Source organism: Camelus bactrianus, chromosome 19, assembly GCF_048773025.1.
Source record: "Camelus bactrianus isolate YW-2024 breed Bactrian camel chromosome 19, ASM4877302v1, whole genome shotgun sequence".
Classification (NCBI taxonomy): domain Eukaryota; kingdom Metazoa; phylum Chordata; class Mammalia; order Artiodactyla; family Camelidae; genus Camelus; species Camelus bactrianus.
The window spans coordinates 33,733,400-33,748,836 of NC_133557.1; the positions used below are offsets into that span (position 1 = coordinate 33,733,400).

Consider the following 15,437-nt stretch of genomic DNA (forward strand, 5'->3'; position numbering starts at 1 on the left):
GGCGCGCCGGCCCGCGGGGACTTGGGGGCCGGCGGGCTCGCGGCGGCGGTGGAGGCGGCGGCGTCTTCTCTCAGCGGCGGCGGGCGGCGAGGGCGAGGGCGAGGCCGGCCGTGCTGGCCACGGAATGAGGAAGCGGACCGAGCCCGTCGCCCTAGAGCATGAGCACCGCGCCGCCTCGGGCTCGCCCTCCGCCGGCTCGGCCGCTGCGGCGCTGGACGCCGACTGCCGCCTGAAGCAGAACCTGTGCCTGGCGGGCCCCGGGCCGGCCGAGCCGCGCTGCGCCGCCGACGCGGGCATGAAGCGGGCGCTGGGCAGGTGAGGAGCGGCGGGGGCGGGGCGGGCTCCACCACGCTCCGGGCTGCCCGCCCTCCACCCTCTCCTCTTCCCCTTCTGGCCCCCGCGTCCCCTTCCCCCCGGGTGGGCCCGTGAGACCCCTCCAGCGACCGCCTCTCGACGAGGGTGGGGAGCCCCTGGACGCCCGGCGCCATCCGGCGCGGCCCTGAAGCGCGGACTCCGCTCGGACCTGCTCTGCGTCCGACTCGGCCGGGGCGCCACTCTCTCCGGTGGGCAGCTTACCGGGCCCCGAGTCTCCGCGGCGTCCCCTGCTCGGACCTGCCGAGCTCTCGCTTAAGGCCGAGGGGTCGTCGGCGTCCAGGGTTGGGGGTGCGCCGTGTCCTCGCTGCTGGGGGGAAGCCCGGCGCTCGCCAAGCAGCTGGCTGGCGTTGCGTGGAATGTGCCCACGGAATTTGTCTCCTTGGGAATCTCCATCCGGTCCCGAAGTCAAATGGTTATTTGTGGGCTCCCTTTGGAGAGATGAATGCGTTTATGCTAATCTGATCTCACAGCTGAGAAAGAAGCATGTTTCATAAGGGCAACTCTCCCCCCATAGGCTGGCTTTTTAATTATCTGGCTGTTAGTATCACTCTTGGCAGTTTTGAAGTCTTGATGCTTCGTGTTGCTTGAAAAAATGTGTAATGTTCTTAGGTGTTGTAGCAAAGTAATTTCTTTTGGGGTCAGTTGGCATGCCCCTAATTGACACTGGCTACTAAAGTGTAAAATACTTACCCAGGTAGCCCCTAAAAATATCAACTTCATTGCCCAAAAGATCATGGAATTAAACTATATACTCCTCTAAGTTAGTGGTTCCCAGTCCTGCCAGAAGGTCAGGGACTGATGGTATTTTTGCTTTTGTGTAAAATTATCTAGCAACTGGTCAATATTTTTTGTGAAACTAATCTGTTCTCTGTGGAAAGATTTATCTGCATTAAAAACTCATGATTGGCTTTAATGCACTTTCATGAACGGGCTTGGCGCAACAGTTAGACAGATTGGGAACTCTTCCTTTGAAGAAATCAGATTGTGTTGCACAATAATGTTGGGGAAACAGTGCTGGCCTGGCACCTTCTTTGACAGATGTACTGTATTAAAAGGATCTGATTATTTTTATTTTTGAGTTGAGGACAAAGAGAGACATTCAAGTCGTGCTCCTATCCTTTGGGTAAACAAAAGGCTGTTATGTGAATAAAACGAAAAGCAGAAGGCAGGAAGGCCAAATTTGTGTATTATCCCATTGCTTCCTTCCCTGTTGCCTGGAACACTCTCCTTTAGCCAGGTCTCCGCTCACCTATCACGTCTTCAGAGGGGCCTTCCCAAACTAGCACACTGGAAATGGCCTTAGTGCCCGCCCCCGTTGGGTTTACTTGTTTCTTCATCACACTTGTCCCTTGGCCGAGGGTGTAATTGCCTGCACACTTGACTTGCTTTATTGATAGTCTCCCCCATAAGAAGGGAAGCCCTGTGAGAGCAGGGACAGTGCCCGGCACGTAGTAGGTGGGAGATAATGCTTGTCGAATGACTGTCTAGAATAAATTCCTGGAAGTGGAATTTCTGGGCCAAGGGAAGTGTGTTTATGACCTTGAAGGGTGAAGGCCAAAGTGCCCTCCCAAGCAGTTGCGCTGATGCATGCAGTACTGCCAGTTGCCTCCCCCTCATATTTAATATTACCAGATATTTTGATCTTTTCTACGTAACTGGTGAAGATTACATATAACTTCGCTTTAGTTTTAATTTCTTAATGGTTAGGTGGCAATTTTTGTGCCTTTTTATAAGCCCGTTACACATCTTTGGGATTATTTGTTTTTCATGACCCCCCCTTTGTGACCTCCCCTAAGTTTTCTTTAATTTCTGTTGCCTGCATATTCAAATGTGCAAAGTAGGGAAGACGCTGTAATGAACCTCCAGGTATCCATCACTTTGTCTCCACAGTTTTCCATTGTTTGCTAGTCTTGAATCATCTCTTCCTCCTCTCCTTCATTTTGGTGTGGTTGGGAGCTAGACTTTTAAAACAAACTAGTTCATCTATAAATAATTCACAATATATCTTGAGAACAAACAGGGGCTTTTTGAAATATATATAACCCCAAAGCTATTGTCATATTGTATCAAAATTAGCAATTTATTATCTGTAATTAAATATTATTTAATATCCATCTACATACACATTTCTCTGACTCAGAAATGTCTTTTTTAAGTTAGTTTTAAAATTCTGTATGTTTCTTAAGTTTATTCCCGGTTATTTTATCTTTTTGTTGTTATGGAAAATAGCATCTTTTCTTATACTATATATTGTTACTAGTTGTTTTTATTAATTTTGAAACTAGTAATTTATATAATCTTAGTTTCAACTAGTTTTTGCTGTTGGTTTTCTTGGTTTTCCAGATATATTATGTTAGCTGCAAATAATAAGAATTTCATCCCTTCTTTTCTGCTTTTTTATGTCTCTTTTTTAATTGCATTGTATTTCCAGAATAAGATTGGAGAATAGGGATACTCTGGGTCCCCTTGTCTTGTTCCTGATTTTAGTGAGAATTCTTTTAGTGCGTTTGTCACATTAGTTATCTTACTAAGGGATGTGTTGCTACTGTTTTGTCTTTTTTTAAATCAAAAATTGTTGTTGAATTTTATCAAATGCTGTTTTTTGCGTCTGTAAAAAGATCATACAGATTTCATCCCATTACCTGTTAATGTGTTGTTATAGCAATAGATTCCATATTATTGAATCATCAGTGATAACTCTGTTACTGTGTAGACAAATTCTGTTTATTAGTGTTTTTCTTGGTAATTTGACATCATTTTCTGTGAGACTAGTCTGTAACTTTTTTCTTTAATATCATTTTTATCAGGTTGTTTTAGTGTTTTCTATAGCTTTATTTAAAATTTTTTCTTTCTCTCTTTTAGCCAGTTTAAATGCTTTTGAAAGGATCTCTTTCTTTAAATTTAGATTTTTGTAGAATTCACCTGTAAAACTGCCTAAGCATGGTGCTTTTTGAGAATATAGCATTTTGGTAACTTATAGTTTCTTAGATTTGCTGTCTCTTTCTGAGTTGAGTTTTGATGATTTATATGTTTATAGGAAGTCATCTGTTATACCTAGCTTTTTCTTCTGTACCTGGGGCTAGTCTTGTTTCATATTTTATATACTTATACTCCCCCCCCCCCGCCTTTTTTCTTGATCTAATACACACACAGAGAGAAGTGGATTTTTCCCCAAGGAAACGATATTTTTCCCCGAAGAAAATATGTTTGTGTTTATTATTCTGGGAGGCCAGGATGATGCTGAGGTGGCAGAGAAGTGGAGGGAATGTGTCCCATCTGAAGGGGGCAGCAACTGCTGCCTTCTCTCCTGTTACTGCCGGGTAAGAGTGTGGCTCTGGGGCAGCCAGACCTTCCAGTCTTTCCAGAAGAGTAGCTGGGTGTGTGTCTGATCTCTAACTTTTTAAACATTGGTGGCAACTAATTCAGATGAAAACAACTTTAGAGGTTAAAGGAAAAAAAAAGAAAAAAACCAAAGCACCACGGAACAGTTTTTTGGTTTGTTTTAATTGTTGGACTAGAGTCCCTTTTGGAAGTAAATGTTCATCTGACTTACATGTCAACCCTGCACTCCATGAGAGGAGGGGCTGGATATTAGTTTTGCCTGCACATGTCTGGTACAAGTAGGCAGATGAGGGTTCTGTGAGCCTTTCATGTTCTTTTCTGTAATCCCGGAGTTCTTGACAATATGCGATAGAGGTGTAAGTGGCCTAAGTTGGACCCTAAGGAGACAGTAATGAGATGCACAGGTCTGTGTGTTTTGGTCAACTAGACCATCCTTTCTCTGCCAGCTCAGAGGCTAGGGCTGCCACATGACCGAGATCAGTGGGCTGCCTGGCAGGTTTCAGACCTTGGTGTATAAATACAGAAGAACTCAGGCATCACGCCTGGTTCCTCCTTGTCCCAAAGAAAGGAACATCCAGGGCTGCTAATGGTTTCACCATAACCCAGAAAGACAGGTAAATGTCTGAGTTAAAGTCTGCTTTTCTCCAGGCCCCTTCTCCTTCCACTCCCCAGAGGACTATGCCTGGACCACAACAGGCAAGGGGGCAGGCTTCGTTATGGTGCCTCAGATGGGGCCCCGGCTGTGTCCATCTTTTCCCAGTTGTAGTTTATCTTATCAGGGCCACATTCCAGCCCCGGACCCATGACCCTGGGACTTGGCGCTGCTTTGGTGGGATTTGTGTCTGTATCTTTGCTTGCTTCTTAGTCTTTCAGCCAACGCGTACTCTCTCTTCTCAGGGGAGTGTCTGTCTTTTACAGTAAAGTTGGGCAGACACTGCTCAAATGTGGAAGATATTTTGAGGTAGATTAAAAGCTCCAGAAGAGACTTATCACAGAGGTGGTCTTGAAAAGAGGTTAGAAGATGGGTCATCTTTTCAGGGTTCTGCTGACAGTGTTGGAGACAGGACGCCTTTTCAGACTCATGATCTTCCTCCTTGGACTAGAGCACTCTTCCTTCCGAAATGTGGTCAATAGGAAAGTTGTAACTGCAGTACGGTCCTGAAAACTGACAAGTGAAGTCAACGCTTTTCACCCAGAGACGATGCCATAGAACTTGGGTGTCCATATGGAGGGTGGGTACATCATTTGCCTCCTCCTGAACTGAAGGCCAGGGTCTGGAGTGTCAGTGAGGATGGGGGATGCCCACAAAGGGAAGAGTGATGCCAGGAAGCCTAGCCTGAGTGTCCAGTTAGCAGACAGACTCCTCGTTTAGGGTTGGTGCCCATCATAATAGTGTTTGGTATTTTAGGAGAAAGCTTGCATAGGTAACTGAGTCCCAAGTGAGTGTTTTAAGGTTTGTGGCTTAGGGTGAGTTGCTTAATTTTCTGAGTTTGTTTCTTCCTCTGTGATGTGAGGATGAAAATACCTTCCTTATAGGTCTGAGTGAGGCTCCGACGTATGAAAGAGCCAGACATGCAGTGAGCACTGAGGCGGAGACATCTCGGTCGTCCCATAATGATTGCTAATGTTAGTAGCTGGGAATGTTGAGAGAGCTCTGTTAACTTACGTCAAGAAGAATTTACCCCTCACTCCCTTTCTGGCCTCAAACTATTACAGTGTGTCTTCTCAGCCAGCAGTCATGTGGGTAATTGCTGTCACGATCAGTTAACACATCTGTACATCTGTTGGTATTAGAACATTTTAAAGAATACTTTTTGGTTATTCAGCACTTTTTTTTACCCATTTATTTAGCAGAGTTTGAGTACCTGCTACGTACAGTAACTCTTGTAAGTGCTGAGGCTGCAGCAGTGGATGTGGGTCATGACTTGAGAGCTTTCTTGTGGGGGAGGCAGTGACAAGGGAACAAGTGTGTGCTGTGTTGAGTGCTCAGGGCTTGAGGAGAAAAGTAGGGCCAGTGAGGAACAGCTGAGGCTTGTGTACAGTTTGGGTGACAGGAGGCCTTTCTTGTAAGGGGACATTTGAATGGAAGCCACTGGCTGCTTCAGAGTGGAGAAACACCTGGATATGATGTATGTCCTTAGCATGTGACTCTGACTGCTGGGATGAAGACGGACTGGAGGTGCAGGGGGAGCAGGGGGACCCACTAAGGGTCACCCAGGCAACAGATGCTGGGGACTTGGGCCTGGGTAGAGGTGAGAAGACATGCTGCATTCTGGATGTTTCGAAGGAGGTGTCAGCAGGATTTGCCAGTGGATTAGTGTGAAAGACAGAAGAGAGTCAGAGGATTCACCAGTTCTCCGAGCAGCCGGAGGAGTGGGGCTGCCATGTGTGGAGGTGGGGCAGTTGTGGGGAATGGGTGTGATTGGGGCATAAGGAGGTTCCTGTGAAGCATGCGAGTGGAGTAGGTGGGAGGAGTTGGAGTTCAGGGAGAGTCGGGGCCGACCTCCAGTGTAAGCCTGCAGATGGCGTTCAGAGTCCCGACAGGGCCCAGACGGTTTGGGCTGGGAGAAGTGGGGGTTGGGGGGAGGTCAAGCCAAGGAGACCTGGAGGGAGTGAGTTGAGAGGAGAGCTGGGAGGAAGGGGTGGAGGCAGCTGCTTGAAGAAGCCTGTTGGACAGACAAATGTGATCTGCTGTTGGATTTGGTGATGGAGATCAGGGATTGACAAGTGTGGCCAGTGCAAGTGGTTGGGGTAGGAGCCTGATGGAGAGGCTCCAGGGAGAAGTGGAGAGAAGAAATGCAGATAGCTTTCTCAAGGAGTTTTGCCACAAAACGGAACAGGAATGAGGGGAGTGGGTAGCTGGAGTAGGAGCGGGTTTCTGGCCAGTGCTGTTAGAGTGCCTTGGTGTGCTCAGGGGGACAGTCCAGTGGGGGAAAGACTGGTGGTGCCTGGCCCTGGTGGCATGGTGTCTGTGGGACCAGTACCCCAAGGCAAGGCCAGGGTTCCCAGACAGGAAGGAAGGCCAAGGGTGCTGTGAAGTTGCAGGGAGGTGGTTAGATTGCAGGGCGAGGGCATTGGAGGTTCTTGACTTGCTGTGTGTCTGAGAAGCTTTGTGTGTTCTGCACAGCCGAGTGCTGCCAAGTTCGGGGGGCCTGAGGGTAGTGGCTCCGTGAGGGCCTGCACACATCCTAGCCAGGAGGCTCCTGGGGCTGGGTTTGAGGTGATGGTTGGGTCGCCACACGAGGTGACACCGAGGGGTGACTACGTAGGAAGCAGGCGGATTCCTGCCTCTCAGGCTGCGCTACTGCACAGATAGCTAAGTCTCGAAGCAGAGTTTGTCTTGAAATGGTGCTTACAGAAGTTAAGCATCTGGATCACGGGTAGCCTGTTTACCAGGTGTGGAAATGCCCTGAGCAGCTACCGAAGAGGAGGTAGGTGAGCGTCAGTGTGAAGAGGTTCGGAAGGTTCAGTCTCTTTGTTTTTGCAGAGATGAGGGCAGAGGAGGGCCAAGGAAGGGGTACAGCCCATCTGAGGAAGGCTGGGATTTAGGGTTTGTTTTTGAAGCTTGAAAACTATCCTGAGCTTTAGGGTAAAGAAAAGAAAGTTGAAATTGTTTTCCGTTCTCATCAGACTTGTGGGATCTCCACAAGGCTTGGGTATGTTGACTAAAGGGTTCGTGAGGAAGGGAAGAATGTTGCGGTTGAAGCAGGTCATTTTGATGCTGTAGTTTAGTGCCCTGGAAGAGACTTACAGCTTTTAACTTTCAACTGTTTTCTTCTAATAACGTGTACGATAGAGGCCCCTTCCGCGTTCATGCTTGACTAGTGCCATTCCTGGGCTTGGACCGTCGTGTTGTTCCCACCTGAAAGTGGTCAGTCAGGTCAGTGTTGGGGGCTCGTAGGTTATTTTATTCCACAAACAGTTACCGTGCTCCTGTGGTTTGTTTGATGCCTTGCTAGGCACTGGGAATGTAAAGATGAAAGAAGGCAGCACCCGTCTACAGAGAGTTTGCTGTCTCTCAGTTTTTATGTGTGGCAGCCATCAGCTCTTATGCTCAGACATTTTAATGATGTCTAGTAGAGACAGAGTGTAGGGACGGCTGGAGATGGTTAGTCTGGTCTCACATTCGGCCTTTGTTGCTCTGACATTTTTGGTAACTCATCCTGTCAGCACATTTCTGGTATACCAAGCTATCTGTAGGTAAAAGAAAAGAAATTCTCACAATCTGGGGACACGGGACCCTTCGACAGGGCATGTCATGGCAGAACCTACAGGAAGGAAAATAATAAGACTGCCGTTCCAGGACATTTGGTGTTTGGCTTAGGGTTCCAGGAGGAAAGGACTGTTACAGCAGAGTAGGCCAGCTGGGAGCCTGCCAGTGTAGCAACAGGACCCCAAGAGACAGCAAGAGGGAGACCCTACAGGGACCAAGGCAGGGAGCTCCAGGTCTGAGGCCACCACAAGGGATGGCAGTCACCATGGTGAAAGGTAGCCCCCGAGGGACCCTGTGTCTTTCCCTCTGTTCCTCTCTCATTTTGTTTTTTTCTGATTATAAAAGTAATAAAAATTTCTTAATACAAATATAAAACAGAGTATAATTGAGAAAGTGGAATTATCCCCTGGGTAATAACTGTTAATAGTGTGGCATATATTAAGAATATTGCTTGCGTGTTGTTCTTTTATTCATCTAACAAACACTTGTTGAAGACCTACTGTGTGCTGGAAGATGTGGGTAGAACATTACACAAGAGTCAGACAGGCCTCACCCTTTGTGGAGCTCATATTTGCATGAAGGAGAAAGACCGCAAGAAAGACAAAGAAAAATAAAGCAAGGAAGTTTTTTTAAAAAAAGACAGCAGACCCAAAATGGGGTCACCAAACTGAGACCTAACTTTATTGCAGTCTCGGCTCCTAGAAATGGAATCTTATCAGTCAGGCAGCGGTTGCCTGCTCTCCTGATCAGCGCTAATGAGGTCATCTGCCTGAAGGACCTCTGCCATCTCCCGAGGGAAAGTGCCCTTGCGGTAAAGAACCTGTTGGGTTTTTTTTTGTCTCACAGAACCTCCTTATTCCTACTCCCTTCTGCCTCTGGAAGTCTTTCACTTTCTGCAGCTCCTCGTGGCTCCTGTCTGTCTGCTTCATGGGATGCCGCCTGATTCATGAATTGTTGAGTAAAGCCAATAAGATCTTTAAGGTTTGCTCAGTTGAACTTTGTTTTTTAACAGTAGGTAATGCATTTGTGTATAAAGCACTTGAAAACAAGCTGTGCTATAGTGATTAAACATTCTTGTCACTGTCAGGAGAATAAGGCCTTTTCACAGCAGGACACCCAGCTGTTTAGCTCTGCCAACACCCTCATGACTTTCTGTTTTCTTCTCTGGGAACAAAGGCATTTGTGGATTGCTCCTGTGTATTTTAGTAAAGCCTTAGAGCTTTCAATTCTGTTCAGTGAAATTACTCCCAGGACTGTGTTTGAACAAGATTTTGAAGATTGTTCTTAAGGTTTCCACTTACGAACTAAGAAGAATTTAGTCCAGCTGTTAGTTTTGGGGAGTGAATCTTGGCTTTACTCTTTTGTTCCTTCTGAGAGAATATAGTGAGTTAATATAATGGAATATGTATGTATATCTGGCATAATGGAATACATCATAAAAGGAGATATATTTGGAATGTATCTATTGATATTGTGAAATAAAGCCAAACACTCTTCCTTAATAATTTTGATGGTTACAGTAATGAAGGAATTTGTGAAAACCAAATATAGACACTTTAATAGAAATACAGAACTTCCAGTTCTGGCCAAGATGGAGTAACAGGGACTGAATTTACCCTGAAGTAACTGACACAACAACAACGAAAGTCAGACAAAATGCATGAAACAAAAGCTTTCAAAACACTGGCCACCGCAGTGAGAGAGAGTGGTCCCTGAGAGGTGACAGACAAATGAGGCGAGCCCTGCAGCAGCCCCAGCTCTCTGCTGTGGCACAGGGAGGGGGCACTGATGTGGAGCCTGGTGGACCCCCTGAGTTGTGGGTAAGGTGCTCAGGGTCTGGGGACACCGGCATGCCTGTGGTTTTTAGACAGAGGGCAGGGAGGAGGCAGCAGCACAGAGAGAACTCTGGAGATATCTTGAGGGACCACCTTGTGTGTCCAGCAGAGCGCCGCTCACACGCACAAGTGAGGAAGCTACCTGAGGCCGAGGAGAGAACTTCTCAAAAGGTTCCGGTGAAACAGCTCCAGTTCCCTCTGACAAGACCCATAACCACAGGACAGTGGGCTGGACACTCAGGAATGTCAAGCTTTAGTGATGGGAAATAATTAGCCTTAGACTGAGTACTGCTCTGGACCCACCTAACAAATCATAAAAGCAAAACCCAGAAAAAGCAAACTGTTTCCCAGTAACTTAACTGCATCCTGAAACAGGAGTCAATTAAATTTTTAGGAATATAAAAAACACCCAGCAGCCAGCGAAGTGAACTTCACAGTGTCTGACATCTGATCGGAGGTGGCCAGATGTTTTCGTTTCCTGGGTGGCCATAGCAGAGCACGATGGATTGGGCAGCTGAAACAAGACGTGTTTGTCACGATTGTCACGACTTTGTCACGATTCTGGGTGCTACAAGTCTGAGGTCGGTGTGTTGGCAGCACTGGTTTCTTCTCGGGTCTCTCTCCTCGACGTGGAGGTGACCGTCTTCTCCCTGTGTCTTGCATGTCTTCCCTCTGCATGATCTGTCCGTTTCTTCTCCTAAGGACACCACTCTTAACGGATTACAGCCCACCCAAATGACCACATTTTAACTTAACTTAACCTCTTTAAAGACTCTGTCTCCAAAAGTAGTCATGTTCTGAAGCACTGGGAGTTAGGATGTAAACATCTGAATTGGGGTTGTGGGGCGGAATTCAGTACATAACCCACAGACATGCAAAGAGACAGAAATGTATGACTTAGAATAATCAATTAATGGAAACCAACCAAAATTGACACATTGTTTGAGCTAGCAAAGGGCATTAAAAGTTACTACAACTATATTCCACATGTTCAAAAAGTTAAGTAGAGTCATGGAAGATAGGAGAATTACCCAAGTCAAATTTTTGAAGATGAGAACTGCAGGTATGTGAGGTGGAAGACACACAGAAGGGCAGTAATGGCAGACTAGACACTGCAGAAAGAAAGACTCAGTTACCCAACATGAGACACAGAAAGAGAATCAAAACAATGTTTAGAAGCAGCACTGAGCTGTGGAAAAACTTCAGGCAACTTAACGTGTGGGTAATTTGAGTCCCCACAGAAGCAAGAGAGAGAGAAAAAGTAGATGAAGGAATAAAGGCCAGAAATTTTCCAAGCTCGGTGGCAACTACAAACTCACTGTCTAAAAAGCTCACTGAATCACCCACCCACACAAAAAAACAGTAAGAAAACTATACCAAGGTGCATCATAATCAGATTGCTCAAATCCAGTAATAAAAAGAAAAATCTTTTTTTTTTTTTTCGTCACACATCTGCCTTTATTGTGAGCAGCAGGTGGGATATTTTTAGCAATAGTAAAAAAGTTAATTTACAAAAGCAGGGATTCAGTGAAGCCACCTGGCTGGAACCCTTGGGAGCTCGTACATAGATGCCGACCCAGAGCAGCAGGACGAGGACCCCAAAGCCCAGGGAGAGTGAGACCACCAGAGAGATGAGGAGCTCCTTCTGGACAGCCCTAGTGCACTCTGTGGGGGTGACCTCGTGCACAGAGTCAGGTGGCTGAGAGTGTTCCAGTGGCCAACAGCACCATGGTCAGATGGGGAAAGACAGCCGGGTTCACTGGGCTGCGGTATCTGCTCATGGCCTTAAGTTCCGTTTTGCTGGGCACAGGGTTATCTGCTGAAAAAGAAAAATCTTAAAAGCAGCCAGAGGGAAAAAGACATGTACAGATGAGCAGATATGCAGGTGACAGCAGATTTCTTGTCAGGAAAAAAATAGTAAGAAAGAAGGTCATGGAGCAGCGTCTTTAGAGCACTGGAAAAAAAAAAAAAACCCCACAATAAAACCCCACCACTGCCCACCTAGAATTCTTCCTCCCTCCCTCCCTTGAAAAATGAAGTAAATGAAGTATAATTGACTTACTGTGTTAGTTTCAGGTGTGCAACATAGTGATTCAACATTTTTGTACATGACAAAGTAGTCACCACAGTAAGTCGTTACCATCTGTCACCTTACAAAGTTACTATAGTATTATCGACTGTATCCCTGTATTGTACCTTTCATCCCTGTGACATTTATTTTGTAACTGGAAGTTGTACTTCTTAATCTCCCTCACCTTCACTCATCCCCCACCAGCTTCCCCTCTGGTAACCCCCTATTTGTTCTTTGTATCTATCAGTCTGTTTCTGTTTTGTTACATTTGTTCTGCTTTTTAGATTCCACTTATAAGAGAAATCGCATGATATTTGTGTTTTGCTGTCTGTCCTATCTCACCTAACCCAAACCTAACCCTAAGCTAACCCTAACCGCAGACATGGAGGTGAGCACGTCCTCAGCAGTGGTAGTCAGGTTAAGGGGAGAGTTCCGCGGTGCCAGTGTGTGCTCCTTTAATAAAACGAAGAACCCAGAAGCTCAGGCTTCTCAGGTAGGAAAATTAAAGGGGGGGGGGTGGCAGGTTCACTTGCATCTAAAAGTAGTCCTTTGTTAAAGAATTTACCTAGTGCTCCTTTAAAGAGGGCATTTCTGCAGTGTGAAGTTGTGAAGTGGCTTGCTTTGTCCACCTTGTAAGCGCTGCGCCCTCACGTGTAGCTGTTTCACCCTGTGGGCACATCGCTACTGCTCACCGACTTCCTGGTTCCGGGCCTTGCCCCCTTGAAGTGAGACGCGGTCTCATGTTGTGAAAGAAGTGTCATTACTCTCTAGGTAGAAGCATTTCATAGCAGGTTTGTGGTTCTCCGTGCCTTCTTTCCTAACGCCATGTGGGGAGACGGTGACATAACGAGGCAGTGGCGCTTCCTGACAGGTTCCTGAGCTACTAGGATTAGCAGAAGCCCCTGCTGACCAGGGCTGGACACAGCCAGAGCAAGAAGTAAACTGTTGTTTTTCATGCGGATGCCTCTGGTGGTGGTTTGTTCCTGCATCGTGGTATAGCCTGTTCGTGCCAGTACAACCACCCGATTTTGGAAATCTTTTTTATTATATACAAGAAATATATTTAAAATTTTAAAAAATACTGAAGCATATGTGGTAAATTCTCTGCCCTCACCTCCCCTGACATGAAATTTCTCCCCCCACATCACTGCGCAGACGCATGTTCCTTGTCACTGGCAACTGCATGGCACTTTGTTGTGTGGGTGCATGGTCCCCTGTGTGGAAGACAGAAGGTTAGTGTGCTGGGATCATAGATTTCATGCATACAAACAACAATAATTAGTTGTGAGATAAAATCACAAACAAAATGAATAAAAAAAAATCAAATAACAAAAAATGCCTATAAGGAATAATGCCTTAGAAGGAAAGACACTAGATCTCTAAGAAGAAAACTTAACCATTCTCAGAGGACACAGAAGTTCACCTGAACAAATGTAAGGACATGTGTGTTCTTGACTAGAAAAGCTCACATCATAAACTGCCTAATCTCCCTAAGTTCGATTATTCGCTTAACAAGATTCCAAGTAAAAATGCTAACCTGGTTCTCTTGGGTTCTACACAAGCTGATTCTGAAGTTCAGTGAAAGAACAAGATACAGGAGTTGCAGGTGCCCTGTGGAGAGGGAGTGCGAGTAGACACTGGTCCGTGCTGCTGTATTCAGGTTCAGCAAGACAGCGGTGACTTGAGTAACGTGCCAATGAGACAGGATGGAAATTCCAGAAATACAAATATAAGAAATATCTGCATGACATGACTAATGACAAGAAAAGGTATTTGCAGCTCATATACATGAGAAGCTAAATTACTGTAATAAATAAAGAGCTTCTAGGAATTTAAAAGAAAAAATCAAAACCCAGTGAAAAATGTGCAAAGGACGTGCATAATTAATAGAAAAAGAAATACCATATCCTCATTATGCGAAAGATTGTGCAACCATACTTATTCATAATTAGAGAAATGAAATCAAAGTTTTCAGCTGTCGGATTGGCAGACGTGCCTCTTGGACAACTTCTTTGCTAGTGAGGCTTTGAGGGAAGCAGGGATTTGAGAGAGTAATTTCTTAATCCTAGTTGCATTTACTCTTTGTTCCAGCAGTTTCCATTCTAGGACTGTCCCATGTGCATTTACACATAAAAAATTACACGTGTACAGGATGACTCATGGTGGCGCTGACTGCTGGAAACAGCCTGAGTGTCCAGTGACTGGAGGCTGGTGTAACACCCTGTGATGTATCAGCCCAGTGAAGTGCTGTGGGGCTGCACTGCAGCTGTGGGTTGATAGGCAGCGACTGCTTAGGCATATTGTTGAGAGAGAAAAATCGACATGTGAAGCAGTTTGCATTGTGTAGTGTGAGAAAAACAAGGAATGAGAACATGTATGTGTGTTTGCATAAGGAAACACTGGAAGGATAAGTAAGTAGCTAATGAAAATGGGCGCGGAGTGCGTGGAGTTGTCAGTCGGGCCACTTTGTTTTACCTTTTGAAATATATAACATGTGACCTTTAAAAAATGTGTTGATAAGCTAAAAAGAAAAATGAGCATGCCAGGATGGTACTGGCTACTTTACCAAACCAGTACTGACAGCCACGTGCACATGAGTCACACTACTCTGGCAGTCTGCTCCTGAGGCCTCACATGCGCCTCCAGGTGGGTTGGAGATGTAGCCGCGGAGGCGCTTCACGTCACCAGCTCTGCACTAGGGAAGGGCGCTTACAGACTTCCGGTGGCTTGCCAGCATCTCCACCACAGATCTGCCTTTATAAGATCTAGTTTAATACGGAATCAAGTTTACAAGGACGTTCTACTAGTCTAGTGTATCAGCAGTGGCTCCTGTAGAATCACGTGATTTGAGGTTATTTTCATTCTCCTATCAATACCTTTTTGTAGCTTGCAGGTTTTCTGTATTTATCTGTTACCGGGAGGACATAAAGCTATGAGAAAGTAACCCCTGGTGAATACTGCGAACGTATTCCATCTTCCTCTCTCAGACCGTGCTGCGCAGAGGACACCTTGCACAGCCTTCCTGGCATGCCAGGATGGTCAAGTCCTGTGGGCAGCCCTCCAGAGTGGAGCTGCTTGGCCAGAGAGGAGGTCCCTCTGGCAGTGGGGCAGGTGTTTGCCTATACTTACTGTTTTGGTATTGTCGGTGTTCTTATTCTTTGCCAGTAATACAGGTGAAGGTGGAGCTTCATTGTTCAGTTTGTATTTCTGCGTGTCATCTTGGTGCTACATTTTTGGATAACAGAAAGTGTCACAAAATAGTGCCCTTTGTATCTGAAGATAAATTCCTTCAGTGTTGCCTCATCGTGAGGCTTTGTTTCATTCAAATGAAAGCAGAAGGAGAGTGATTTCAAGAGCTATTTCAGTGGAGTCCCAGGATGGCCTTGACCCAGAGGGCAGCATGGTGTGGTCCTGGGGCCTTTGGTGCCCTGCTCTCTGCTGGTGTGGTCCAGCAGGAGGCCTTTCTACTCCATCTCAGCATGAGAAACCCTAGGCTTAGAGATTCTCAAGTGAGTGGAAATGCGGATACTTACAGTTGTTTTTTTTCTAAAGCTCCTTTTTGTACCTTCATGTTCTACATTTCATTGGCAAGTCTACCGTC

General features: G+C 46.1%; 1 protein-coding gene and 1 pseudogene across 1 annotated transcript in view; one reads left to right on the plus strand and one right to left on the minus strand.

The window, feature by feature from the left end:
- Positions 1 to 15,437, plus strand: part of ABHD12 (abhydrolase domain containing 12, lysophospholipase) — a 70,351-nt gene continuing 54,914 nt past the window's right edge. Inside the window, exon 1 of the mRNA XM_074347746.1 lies at positions 1 to 315. Coding sequence (XP_074203847.1) covers positions 125 to 315 — 191 coding nt within the window. The 5' untranslated portion in view covers positions 1 to 124. The remainder of the gene's footprint in view (positions 316 to 15,437) is intronic.
- LOC141574114 (dolichyl-diphosphooligosaccharide--protein glycosyltransferase subunit TMEM258 pseudogene) lies at positions 8,646 to 12,825 on the minus strand (annotated as a pseudogene).